This window comes from Canis lupus, chromosome 1 (genome assembly GCF_011100685.1).
Source record: "Canis lupus familiaris isolate Mischka breed German Shepherd chromosome 1, alternate assembly UU_Cfam_GSD_1.0, whole genome shotgun sequence".
NCBI classification, from domain to species: Eukaryota; Metazoa; Chordata; class Mammalia; order Carnivora; family Canidae; genus Canis; species Canis lupus.
In genome coordinates, this window is record NC_049222.1 from 58,306,220 (window position 1) to 58,320,714 (window position 14,495).

The 14,495-nt window shown below is 41.0% G+C and overlaps 1 protein-coding gene across 2 annotated transcripts in view; it reads left to right on the forward strand.

The window, feature by feature from the left end:
- The window catches only part of DCBLD1 (discoidin, CUB and LCCL domain containing 1), a 98,267-nt gene that overhangs the window by 39,802 nt on the left and 43,970 nt on the right, over nt 1–14,495 (forward strand). For both annotated transcript variants that reach the window (XM_038526639.1, XM_038526640.1), the window contains exons 5-6: nt 3,989–4,061; nt 10,879–11,012. In XM_038526639.1, coding sequence (XP_038382567.1) covers nt 3,989–4,061; nt 10,879–11,012 — 207 coding nt within the window. The remainder of the gene's footprint in view (nt 1–3,988; nt 4,062–10,878; nt 11,013–14,495) is intronic.

A 14,495-nucleotide genomic window follows, 5' to 3' on the forward strand; every position in this document is an offset into this window, starting at 1 on the left:
GTTCCTTCACATTAAACCAGATAAAGTACTATTTATATTTAATCTTTTAAAGATCGTTTTTGTTCCAAGCAATGAAGAATATTTGAAGTGATTTCTAATATAGCAGAGTTCAATAAACTTTTTGTCCAGGGCCAGATAGTAAATATTTTAGAGTTTACAGCCAATGCAGTCTCTTTTGCATCTATTCATAGTTTCTGGTGCTGCTGTAATGCAAAAACAGGGCAATATGTAAACAAATATGTGTGGCTGTTTTCCAATAAAATTTTATTTACAAAAATAAACAGCAGCATGGATTTGGCCCATGGGCTGTAATTGCTGACCTCTGAGTTCTACTGTGGTACCAGTGACCCATAGTGCAGTCTAGAGTGTGTCTGTGTATGTGTGTGTGTGTGTTTTAACCTGGCCAGCATTTGGAAGTGACTTTTGTAATTCCTTCACTTTCAGAGGGATTTCAGTTTTTCTTTCTCACAAAGGAAAAACCTACTGAGAATAGGAGGTGAAATTTTTGATTCCCAGCTTTACTTTCGTTGGAAAAATTACTTAATCTCTTGGATGTACATTTCCTTGTCTATAAAGTAAGAGTCATCTAGAGCAGGATTTCTCAACCTTGGCACTGTTGATATTTTGGGTTAGATGATTCTTGGTTGTGAAGAGCTGTTCTGTGCATTGTTAGATATTCACCGGTATCCCTGGCCTCTGGTCTCTATGTGCCAGGTGTGATAACCAAAAATGTTTCCAGATGTTGCTAGATGTCTTTCAGGGCAGGCAAAATCCACTCCCTGTTGAAAACCACTGGCCCAGAGAGGATTGTCAATAACATTAGTAACAACAGCTATAACTCCTTAGAGCACTTTCTTAATGCCAGTCATAGCTCCCTGGACTTTGCATATAAATAACTCATGTGGATGTTGTAATAGGCCTGCAAGGTAGGGTCTGTCATTCCTGAAAAGAGAGGCTCAAAGCAGTTAAGTGGCTTGCCCAGGGCTACACACTTAATGAGTATACCCAGAGTCAGACCCAAGAGTCCATGGTCCTGACCAACTCAGACATTCTAATGAGATTATTTTACATGCAGAATCAATTCTAGCATTAACTAATATTAAGTCTAGTAGAGAAACAAAAATGAAAATGACTAATAACTTAAATAGACAATAAAAATGACCAATAATTATCTTTGCCCTGTATAGTTGCTGTTCTTTCTTTTTTAAAAGATTTATTTATTTATTTATTTATTTATTTATTTATTTATTTATTTATTTATTTATGAGAGACACAGAGACAGGCAGAGACACAGGCAGAAGGAGAAGCAGGCTCCCTGTGGGGAGCCCGATGTGGTTCATGATCCCTGGACTCCAGGATCACGCCCTGAGCCAGAGATAGATGCTCAACCGCTGAGCTACCCAGACGTCCCAGTTGCCATTCTGTCATTATGGACATATGCCAACTTTCTCTGAGATCTTTCCAGCCATACCTCTAGAGTCCCAGTGGTGATAGGATCTCTGGGCATCAGTGGTCATTTCCTGTCTCCCTGCAGAACAGAATATACTCGGGCCTGCAGGGTGATATTATGGTGCCAGGTCATCTAGGCCCTGGTCCAGCCACTCTGTAGTATTTAGATAAGATGAGGTGTGGTGACTAGTACAGGTCCACATTCCCTCATCTATAATTGTGAAATGTAGAAAGCTTTAAAAGTCAACAAGTTTTGGGGCACCTGAGTGGTGCAGTCAGTGAAACATCTGACTCTTAGTTTCAACTCAGGTCATGAGTCGTGAGATCGAGCTCTGCTGCAGCTCTATGCTCAGCGTGGAGTCGACTTGAGATTCTCTCTCCCTCTTCCTCTGCCTGTCCCACTCAGGTTCTCTTTCTCACTGTCAAATAAATAAATAAATCTTAAAAAAAAAGTCAAAAGGTTTTTGTAACTGATTAGTGCAACCCTAAATTCATTTGACAACAAAATGGAACTAAATTAAGGAGTCTATTTAGTCTTTATGTATTAGACTTAACATGACTAGTCATGTGTTTGATACAGAGATATTCATGTTTTTGATTGATGTATGCAGCCCTAAGATGAATAAGGTCTGAGAATCTATGTGTACCATAACTATAGCTGGTAATTCTGTATTGTATAATTGATTTGCTGAGAGTAGAACTTAAATGTTCTTGCCAAAAAGAAATGTATTATATATATATATTTAAATATATATGTCTATATATTAACATATGTGAGTTGATGGATAGGTTAATTTACTAGTTGGGTAATATATACCCAATCATCACAATATACCCTTGAAATATCTTACAATTTTTCAGTTTTACCACAATAAACCTGAAAAAATATATATATACTTTTTTTTCTGATTGCAAAAGTAATTTTTAACTAATGTAGACCATCCCTACCTAATACCAGCTGTGTGTGGCTATCAAGCACTTAAACTGTGGCTAGTCCAAAGTCAGCTGTGGTAGGAGTATAAAATAAACTGCAGATTTTGAAGACTTAGTACAAAAGAAAAAAGGCTGGAAATATCTTGACAATTTCTTTCTGTTAATTATATGTAGAATGGTAAAATTTGATTATATTGTGTTAACTAGAATATATTATTAATGTTAGTTTTGCCTTTTCTTCTTGCCTTTTTAATGTAGCAACTAGAATATTTAAATTTATATATGTGGACTCCATTAAGTTCCTGTTGGATAGTGCTAGGAGGCTGAAGCAAGATATTAGAGTCACATGGCACAGAAAGTGAAAGTCTCTCAAAATACTACTCTTGAAGAGAATGCAGAGATAGTCTTCCTGTCTTCTTTATATTCATAAAAAAATCCAAGTTGTTATTTTATATGTTTTTTTTTTTTTTTAATTTTATTTATTTATGATAGTCACACAGAGAGAGAGAGAGAGGCAGAGGCACAGGCAGAGGGAGAAGCAGGCTCCATGCACCGGGAGCCCGACGTGGGATTCGATCCCGGGTCTCCAGGATCGCGCCCTGGGCCAAAGGCAGGCGCCAAACCGCTGCGCTACCCAGGGATCCCGTTATTTTATATGTTTTAAACATCTTTTTATAAAACAAGATCATGCTACATATAGTGTTTAGAAACTTTCTTTTTCAAAAATATATCTTGGAGGAGTGCCTGGTTTCTCAGTCTGAAGAGCATGCAATTCTTGATCTTGGGGTCATGAGGTTGAGCCCCATGGTGAGTGCAGAGATTACTAAAATAAATAAATAAACTTTAAAAAAGTAAATAAAAATAAAAAAATATTTTGGACACCTTTCAATCAATTTTCATGCGGGGATCCCTGGGTTGCTCAGCAGTTGAGCGCCTGCCCTCAGCTCAGGGCGTGATCCTGGAGTCCCAGGATCGAGTCCCGCATTGAGCTCCCTGCGTGGAGCCTGCTTCTCCCTCTGCCTATGTCTCTGCCTCTCTCTCTCTCTCTCTGTCTCTCATGAACAAATAAATAAAATCTTTTAAAAAAAATCAATTACGATGCATTAGAGAAACTCATTGTGTGATCGAATTTATAATGAATCCTAATAAAGCAAATAATTATTGTGTAAAACTTGCCTTCAAGTTAACATTTTAGACTAATCTGTGTTTTCACAAGTCAGATTTCCGATCTGTCATTAAAACAACATATTCCTGAGGTGCCTGGGATGGTGACTCAGATGGTTCAGTGGCTGACTCTTGATTTCATCTCAGGTCATGATCTTGGGGTGCTGGGGTCAAGCCCACATCAGGCTGTGTGCACAACAGGGAGTCTGTCTGCGTGAGAGTCCCTCTCTCCCTCTCCCTCTGCCCTTCCTCTCTCAGCTCACGTGTGTGTGTACACCCTCTCTCTAAAATAAATCTCTAAAAAAATTTTTTTTAAATAATTAAAAAATAGAACAACATATTCTCTCCTGCATGTTCTATGGAGGAGAGAAAATACACTTAAGTATAATACTTATTAGTTTAAGTATAATTTAATAAAATATAAATTATTTTCTTTTTCCAGCAAATTCTGCCCAGCTGGTTGTAGAGACATAGCAGGAGACATTTCTGGGAATCTGGTGGATGGATACAGAGATGTAAGTAATTAAGGGTAATTTTAGGGCAGGGAGGAAATTAAAAAGTACTTATTGCTTTGCCTAAATTCACCATAAAGTGAAGTCAAATAACATCTAAAACTCTAGTAAATTCAAAATTCTCTCTTTTCTGAGAATAAATGAAATAATAAGTATAAAAACCATGGTTATTCATGCATGCATTCTTATTTTTAGCATTTCCACTTAAGCCCTCTTTAACACCTACGAGTGTAATTCCATTTATTTTTTATTTATTTATTTTATTTTTATTTTTATTTTTTCCATTTATTTTTTATAAAAGGTTATCTTGGCAGCCTGGGTAGCTCCGCAGTTTAGCAACGCCTTCAGCCCAGGGCGTGATCCTGGAGACTCAGGATCATGTCCCATGTCAGGCTCCCTGCAGGGAGCCTGCTTCTCCCTCTGCCTGTGTCTCTGCCTCTCTCTCAATCTGTGTCTCTCATTAAAAAAATAAACAAAATCTTAAAAAAAATTAAAAAATAAAAGGTCATCTGGGTTTTTTTTTTTTTTGTAATTTATTTCTTTATTTTAATGCTCCAATTGGTTCATGTTATATAGCCAAGGACATGAACATTCACATCACAGAATAACAATATTGACTCTGGGACCAATGAAGCCACCTGCCTTGCACGTATAGACTAGTTCTTGCTTCCTTGCACCATACTTTCTTATGCAGAATGAAACTCTGATTGCATACTTTGTCCCCAGAGAAAAATACATTCACAGGAAGTTACTTGTCTAAAGTAGATGTTCTATCTGCAGATACTCAGTCTTTCATTTCTTAATATTTGCAGATCTCTCTTCTGGAAATATGGTATCTGATTTTTGAATATTAACATTGCTATTTAAAGTAGTTGAGTTTATAGCATATGGGAATTGGCATGGGAATGTGAAAATCTGTGTAGTGAGGGAACTTTCTTGAGAGTTATTGACATGTGTCTTTATGCATAGAAAAAAACCACACGTGTTCCAGGAGATTGATAATTTCATCTCCAGCAGGGAGAAAACAAACTTGGCTTTCATTTTTGCTTTTAATACATCCTGATTCTAGAAACAGCACATTTTCCCATTTTGCTCTTTGTTTTCTTTTTCATGTATTGTCTTTATTTGCAAGATTGACATAGGATATTCATTTGGCTTACATTGTTTGACTCTTAAAATGATTTACAAGACCTCAGTTTGATATATACTTGGCACAGGCTATCTCTAAATGACTTCAGGAAATTAGGAGAAATAAACAGTTGAAGTATGGTTTCTACCCCAGTAATAGAAAGTTTCTATTTGTTATTTTTCTATCCCATGCAAGAAACTTAAGAATTATGTGCAATAGGAGAGATAGCATCATTTTTTTCTTACTTTGTTGTCTATCTTGCTTCCTCTTGACAGAGCTCTGTTTTTTAGTATAACAGGTAAACAGTTTCCTACATTGTAGATCTGAGTGCATGATCTGTAGGTGCTAGTAAACAGGTTTCCTATTTGACTCGAGCTGGTTTCCTACCATTTGCTTTCAGAATGACTTCAACTGGAGGGAAAATTTGTATTTTGAAAACTAATCTTTTCAAAGAAATCTTTTTTTTTTTTTTAATTTTTATTTATTTATGATAGACACACAGTGAGAGAGAGAGGCAGAGACACAGGCAGAGGGAGAAGCAGGCTCCATGCACCGGGAGCCTGACGTGGGACTCGATCTCCAGGATCGCGCCCTGGGCCAAAGGCAGGCGCTAAACTGCTGCGCCACCCAGGGATCCCAAGAAATCTCATTAGTACCTTTTCATAGATGTTGATATTGTGGGTGTATGAGGTATCTATTGCTACATAACAATATGACTCCAACCCTTGATTAAAACAACACGTAGTATCTCTCATGTTCTGTGGGTCAAGAGTTTGGGCATAGCTTGGCTGAGTTCCCTGCTGCAGGATCTCACAAGCCTGCATCCAAGTTGTCAGCTTGGGCCTCATTTCATCTGAGGCTCCCCTTTGCTTCTCAGCTCACGTGGTGGTGGCAGCATTCAGTTACTCATGGAAGTAACTGGAAGACCCTAATTTCTTCTTAGATTTTGGCTAGAGGCTGTCCTCAGCTCCTTGCCATTTGAGCCTTGCTGACATCACTGCTTGCTTCTTCAAAACCGAGGCAGAATTTCCTAACAAAGGAGTCCCCTAGTAAGACAGGTTACAGCCTTATGTAATGTCACCATGGGGGGCACCTGGGTGGCTCAGTGGTTGAGGGTCTGTCTTTGGCTCAGGTGGTGATCCGGGGGTCCTGGGATCCAGGCTCCCCCCAGACATCAGGCTCCACGCAAGGCACCTGCTTCTCCCTCTGCCTATGTCTCTGTCTCTCTCTCTGTGCCTCTCATGAATGAATAAATAAAATCTTTAAAAAAAAAGAATGTTGCCATGAGCGTGGCATCCCGTCACGATTGCTGTGTTCTATTAGCAGAAGAAGACCATAGCTCCCATCATCTTAGAGGCCGTCCTCCATGGTGCCTCCATCTTAGGAAATGTGTTCAGTTGTGGCAGGTCCTTTGTGGAATCATCTTTGCAAAACCAAAACATATCCTGTAGATCAAGTTCACAGAATGTGTAGAACAAGTTACTAGAGAAGCTGTTGGAGAAACAGGTGCTCTGACTCAGGAAACAAAGATATTGTCTTAAAGAACAGTTACAGAAAAAGAATTGGTTCATTCTACAGTTGTTCGAAAAGGTAGAACCAGGGTCAGAGGAAGAAAGTATTTGGGAAGCCAGTTTCAGTTGCATATAAGGAATCATTGAGCAGTACAAAATGGGCTAGAATGTCTCAAGAAACCGTGAGCCCTAGTCCCTGGAAGTGTGTAGATGTTACAACAGTTTGTCAGACAGGGCCCGTATGTGTCCGGGAAGGTGCCGTGGGGTGGAGAAAGTGACTGTCGGCCAGGATGTATCTAGAGAGAACTTTAACAGTCTTTTTGAATTCTTAAGGCTCTGTGACTCTGTCTCCTTGACTGATGAATGAAGCCATCAACATTGGTACATGCCTATCATGCCAGATAAGTAGGATGGGCTTCTCTTTGAGATCTGCCTCACCTGGAAACCAGAGATAAAAAGCCCCTAGAACAGTTTCTCTCTTGGCACCTTTTCCCCAGCCTGCTGACTGTACCATCTGTCTTTAAGTGGAAGACATCACTTAAAAACTTGTTTCAGTAAATTCTCCATTCTCCCCAAATATTCAAGAAATACTAGAAAATAAAGGAAGACAGTACAGAGAGAGTGTGCTCCTGGTTTAGGAGGAAAAGAGGAGAAACCAGGCCCAATGTACACCCACAAAAAGCCAGAGGGAAATATGTTATAATAGTGCATGACTGTCTTCAGGTGATGGCAGTATGTGTGACTTTTGTCATATTTTCCAACATTTCTGCAATGAATGCATCTTACTTTTGTAAAGAAAATGTTGCCAATATGGTAATTACAAAGACTGTAGCCACAGAGGAACAATTCATATGATAGAATATGGAATACATTTTTAAAAAAGGTTTTATTTATTTATTCATGAGAGATGGAGAGAGAGAAGAGACACAGGCAGAGGAAGAAGCAGGCTCCCTGCAGGAGCCCGATGTGGGACCCGATCCCTGACCCCAGGATCACGCCCCGAGTCAAAGGCAGATGCTCAACCGCTGAGCCACCCAGGTGTCCCGGAATGCATTTTTATAATTCAGCATTTTACCATCATTTTAAAACATGTGCTTTATTATTATTATTATTATTATTATTATTATTTTAAAGATTTTATTTATTTATTCATGAGAATACACAGAGAGGAGAGAGAGAGGCAGAGGGAGAAGCAGGCTCCATGCAGGGAGCCTGATGTAGGACTCGATCCCAGGTCCCCAGGATCAGGCCCTGGGCTGAAGGCAACGCTAAACCGCTGAGCCATCTGGGCTCCCCAAAACATGTGCTTTATTCATGTTTGATTAAATGCAACCTAATGCATTAGTTTTATTTTATTTTTTTTTAGCATTTAGTTTTATATTAAACTTTAATTACTTTGTCAATACTTTTTACGAGTACAAGTTGACTTTTCCTAAAGGAGGACTTAAGAAAATGCTCTGATTCTGGGATGACTTAATAATTGCTTTGAAAGTTGGTGCAGTCTTACTTCGTGCTGATCTGTTTGGCCATCTTTTGTGGCTTAGTGAACTTCAGAAATGTTTAATACCATCAACTTGAAATTTCATGAGCCATGCACGTGTGATTCTCAGCTGTCTGTTGCATTGCTTTTCCTGAAGAATTACATTTAAATTATTTTGTTTGAGTTGAAGGTAGGTAGTTCACTAAACACGGGCTCATGGTGTGGCTTTCTTATATTTACATTTCAGTGAGGCTTTGACCTTGAAAATAGCTAGAAAAAGTATAAATTATGCTCTCTTCCAAAAGTATAAATTATGCCTTTCTTCAAAAGGAAACTTACAAGTTCAGTGAGAGTAAATTTTAAAAATTGATACCAAAAAGCCCCAATTTAAGTAGACATCAATTTTATTTAAGTTGGTTGGATAAGAGAGGGATTTTTATTTTTATTTTTTAAGAAAACAATCCTGGAAAGGGCTGATATTTTTATCATAATAATGTAATAGCCAGATCTAGTGGTTATTCTCTTGGAGTTGTATCCTACGGCACTCATTTAACATGGAAAAACATGAGCGGCAATTGAATGAATTCCATTAAAAGAGTATATACTACTGGGGTCCCTTCATACTGGTTACTGTGGAAAATGAGAATGTTATGTTGGCCAGTGATGCTAGTATTAGCTCCTATTGCTGGTTGACCTGTGAACCTGTCCTTTTGTAACCAAGGAGGCCTTGGGACATGCCAAGTCCTGGAAGAGCTCTCCACTAGGCTGGGCTCCTGGGATAAAGACCATCCCATCCCTAGAAGAAATTATAAGGAAGATAATGATCCCAGGGAAAGTGGGATTATTTGCTCAGTAGACCACTGGACCAATTTGGTTTTTGTTTGGGGTCTGGGAGAGCTAGGCAAGCATGTGTGGACATCGGGTGCCCATTAGAATCACAAGGTGATACCCATTAGAAAAGATACTAGACATCATGAAGTTCAGCCTTTTCATTGTACAGAGGAATTGGGGAGCCCGATCCAAAGTAGATAAAGTTAGAGGCAAAACTGGGATGATGAGCTAATTGCCAAATTTAAATTCAGGGCTTTTCTGTTACAACTGGCAGATCCATTTTGTACCCTAAGAATCTAAAACAGTGATAACCTATTTAAGAAAAGAACATTCTGGAGAAAAAAAAATTCCACACACTGCCTATTTAAAGATCACTATCTTATTCTCATCTTCTAATTCTTCTCCAGAATCAAGGAGGATAGTATCTGCATCTGTCTTTCAGCATTTTCATATTTCTTCTCTGTCAGTAATTCTTGCCCTCTTTTGACTATGATAGCCGTTATTGCAAAACTGACTCATTTTTCCCAAATCCGATCTAGTTTGGAAAATATACACCCTGTAAATCAAAGATCACAGAAGATCTCGATTTTATTGTAACCGCAACTATTATAAAATATGGTTGGTCTCGGTGGTCCCCCAGGGTTTATGACCTAAATCAAGAGAATTTTTCCACTGCAAGTACGGCAGCAGCATGGCCATGAACCGGAAGAGAAATTCCCAAGTCCAGTTATCAAGATATAATTTCATGAGCTGCTTTTCTCATTTCAGCGTTAGCCACCACGGAGAAGTGAGGCATTGCTGAAATTTATTTAGAAAATGTTTCTCAGGGATCCCTGGGTGGCGCAGCGGTTTGGCGCCTGCCTTTGGCCCAGGGCGCGATCCTGGAGACCCTGGATCGAATCCCACGTCAGGCTCCTGGTGCATGGAGCCTGCTTCTCCCTCTGCCTGTGTCTCTGCCTCTCTCTCTCTCTCTCTGTGACTATCATAAATAAATAAAATTAAAAAAAAAAAAAAAAGAAAATGTTTCTCAGCCCCTCGTCCTGGGCTGACCTGACAGCCTGATCACCCTCCCATGCAGGTCTGTGCCCATGGGGGCCTCGGGGCCCAGGCACCCATGGAAAAGTTTCAGTCCTTTTCCAGCTGCACTTCCAGTGGGCCAATCCCAATCCCAGGGCCACCTGCTAATCAGCCAGTCAGGTGCTCCTGCTCACTTTGTCACTCCAAGGCAGCAGTTATGGAGGACTGAGCGGGTGCCAGCCATCTGCCCCTTTCAGAAGAGACTCCAGAAATGAGATGGAGGCTGTGGGTCCTGGGTTGCTCATCCTCATAGCTCTAAGACCTTTGTGAAGTTTTTTTGTTGTTGTTCCATGTAATGTTCCATGGCTGACATCACTATTTTGCAATTGGTGCCTTGTTCAATCTCTGAATTAATCATAAGATGAAGCTGTGGTATGGAAGGTTCACTTTCTCAAATGGTCCTTAGTAATGAGTATCTGGTAAACCAAATGTAAGACACCGATTAGTTATCTATGTCTGCTGAACAAGCCGCCCCAAAATTTAGTGGCTTAAAATAAGAGCCATGTTATTTGCTGATGAGTTTGTGGGGCAGCAATTTGGGTTGGTCAGTTCTTTTTTTTTTTCTTTTAATTAAAAAAAAAAATTTATTGATTCATGAGAGATACAGTGAGAGAGGCAGAGGGAGAAGCAGGCTCCCTGCGGGAAGCCTGATGCAGGACTCAATCCCAGGACCCCGGGATCGACCTGAGCTGAAGGCAGGCGCTGAACCACTAGGCCACCCAGGTGCCCCCTCCCAGCATATTTTAAATGTGTTCTTGAGTAGCTGTGAATGATGCTGTTGCTGTATTTCAGACCTCTTTATTGTGCAAAGCCGCCATCCACGCAGGAATAATTGCAGACGAGTTGGGTGGTCAGATCAGCGTGCTTCAGCGCAAAGGGATAAGTCGATATGAAGGAATCCTGGCCAACGGCGTGCTCTCAAGAGAGTGAGTACCTTGTCTTTTGTTCTGAGTGGAAGGTCGCCCCGAAGGCATAAATTATAAGCTCACAATTTTGAAGGGACAGTGGGCATCTGATACCAAGGGTTTGTCACCTGGGAAGAATGTGCATGAGGGCCTAGAGCAGCATTTATGGTGACTGTGGGCAAGAGCAGCGCAGCAACAAAGCAGCTCACTGGTTCTGCTGACAAGTACGTTAAGTAGCACACGTTGGAAGCTCTAGGGCAACGCAGTGCTTTTACCCTAGGTGCGTTATGGGGAGAGAATAAAGGCTATCCCTTTTCAGTTCTTCCAGTTTTAGTAAATTATTGGTTCTCTCCAATATTACCAGAGATATTGAAGGAGACCGGGCAGTCAAGTAGGCCTCCATAGAACGACCAAGCTTCCCAGGAGCTCCTGGTGATGGATAATACTTGGGAAGTGGGGGAGGGAAAACGGGGGGCTTTTGTTAACATTCATCCCTCTGATTGCTGTCACCCTCTGCTCTTTTAGCTTCCTGAGAAAAAAAAAAAGTATGTCAATTGTTCACATGTTTTAAACATTTCAACCTGGGCTTTTAATGCATTTAGGTTTCCTCAGCTTCTGGGGTGGAAAACAAGAGCTGTTAGGACTAAATATAAACCTGCCTTGTGGTCCAGGTGTCCGCTCATAGAAACAGGCAGCTTGGCGTGGGCCAGGGGGAGGCTTGCCTGGGTGGGTGCCGTGGGAGAGAAAGATGATCCTGAAGCTGCTGTGTTTATCTCTAGCCCCTTCCCTATCAGCCCCCAAAATGTCTCCCTGCCACCATGGCCCTGTGTTTTTTGGACAGGTTGTCACGTAGTCTTGGTCTCAGGAATACTGCACAAGACAGAGGCGACTGGCATTTCAGGATCCAGAAGTAGGAAAACGTAGCCCAGGGCCTGTACCCCTACCACACCCTAGTCTGTATGCGGGTCACCACCCCCCCTGCGCCCCCACCCCACCGTGGTGCCCTGGTCCCTGCTCCTGTGACACCATCGTGTTTCCCTGCTCTTGATAGGTTGATAGGTTCCCTGGTTAGCATAAATATAGTGACGCTGATGTCACTGTGAGGCAGTTATACAGTAATTTTTTTTCCCTCCCCTTCTACTTTTTTATTTAAATGTATTACGGCTGGTTGAGCGATATTGTGGTTCAAATAGGGATTCTGACTACAAGGTGTAATATTGTTTCTGTGGGAAAATGTATCATAAATTCTCAAGAACCAGTTGATGAGCTCACAAGTAAAGTTAGGGACTAAAGCCCATTTTTGGATTGGGGTGTTGGCCTAAGCTCACAGGATGGGGACTTAGAAGCAGTGGCTGCAGTCGGGGGAGAAACTGGGTAGGACACATTCATGAAGGAGGCCTTGGCCGGGTGGAAGGCGGGGACCAGGCAGGCAGGGGACACGGAGCAGAGTCAGGGCCCGGAGAGGGACACCAGAGGAGTTACAGTAGGCAGCACACCCTGCTCTTGTCCAGGCCCTGGCTGGAGGGTAGCTGAGGAGAAAAGGCAAAGCTCCCACTGGCAATTCTGAGTCGGGGCTGCAGGTAGGGGTACCTGGAGAGGGTGTTTGAGCCCGAGTCTTTCACAGGCCACGCAAGTGATGCTGCATGTGATCTGTGGAAGGCAGTCGCCCACTAAGCACAGGGTGCGGGCTGCACTCTGATGGGAGGCTCACTGCTCTGTGTTCTTGCCTGCTGTGGATGGGGCTTCCCTCTGGATAGGACTTCTCACTTTGAGAGGCCCCACAGTGTTCTTTTCATACTGTGTGAACATTCAAAGACAAATCAGTCCCAAGTTTGTGCCAAGGTTTAAGATCTAAAAGCTTAGTTACAGGGGCGCCCAGGTGGCTCAGTGGTTGAGCGTCTGCCTTTGGCTCAGGTTCTGATCCCGGCTCATGGGATCGGGTCCCCATCGGGCTCCCTGCAGGGAGCCTGCTTCTTCCTCTGCCTATGTCTCTGCCTCTCTCTCTCTGCCTTTCATGAGTAAATAGATAAGATCTTTTTAAAAAGATAAAAATAAAAAATAAAAGCTTAGTAACAGACTACCTTTAGAACTAAATCCTTACTCAAATAAAATTTATGTGTGTGTTATAAATTCACTTTTATATACACACGTATTTTATACATATATGCACGTACATGTATGTACTATGGATAAAAATGTACGCATACATGTACTATATATACATACACGCATATGTACATGTATTTTTTCACTTTTGTGAAAAAAATTTTTCACTTTTTTTCACTCAAACTTTTTGGAACATAAATATTATATCCTGATTTATTTTAAAAGTGATTACTTATGCACAGTAAGCTATAAACATCAGCGTGATCTTGACTTTTGAGGATCTGGTTTTGGTTACATTTTTTATGGTTCAATGTATTGATACTAGGGGACCATTTCAGGAAGATGTCATGCTGGGGCCTAGATTTGTTGAGCGCCGTGTCTCCAAATAGGAACAAAGAATTGACCTCTGGTTTTAAGTCTGTTTTTTTGTTTTTTGTTTTTAAATCTCTTGCCTATGTTTATATACATCTTAGTGCTTCTTTTGTAGAAAAATAGGATTGTAAAAAGTTTAACTTGTACTACTAGGATTTTATTTTACCTTTTGAAAAAAATTATTTAAACTATTAAATAGAAGCAGACGTGTTCTCAGTTACTTCTGGGCTTAACACAGATGAAGTCACCTAACGGAATTTGAAATTAAATGATGATGCAAAGATAGGAATACAGAAATCGAAACCATTAATGAATTAGGAAGAGTTTCGCTCTACATTCCATGCAGTTATTTAAACAAATTTTTGATGTTTGTTTTGGTGGGAATAGAAAGTCCAGAATTATATCAATGTCCCTTCTTCCTTCCAGCTCTGATTTTGCTTTGGCTTTTTGTACTGAGCAGAGAAGAGTGAACCACATGCGGATACATCTCTGCCAGTCATCTCAATTCCCAAATCTTTAGGGGGCAGTTGTTTTTATCTGTGCTGGTTTGCTGTTGGGGAAGCACTGTGCCTGCGGTCATTGAACTTCTGTTCCCACACATGCTTGTTTGGTGTTCAGGAAAAAACACAGAAGGAAGCATTGCCGCTGAGGAAGAAGGAGTCCCTAAAGTAAATATCTAGGGTTCTTCTGGGATTCATCCGGGTCAGGTCACTTCCTTGATTGGAGGAGACCAGAATGGAATCAGGAAGAGAGCCTGACCTCAGACAGAGGGTGAAGCTCAAACCACCAGCCGGGAATGCTTTTCTTTCAGTTTACATCAGCCTATTCTTGATCACTTCTCTAGCCCTCTGGGAAGGCTGGCAGTTCCAGGAATCTGATTGAACTCATTCACCCTGATGTGTGAATGCTTCAGAGCTCCAGCCTCCTGGGGTGTTTCCATTTTTAAAAAAGGAGGCTCAATAAATAAATAAATAAATAGGAGGCTCATTTACCAATAGAATTCTCTAAGTGGTTGTATTTAGTTAG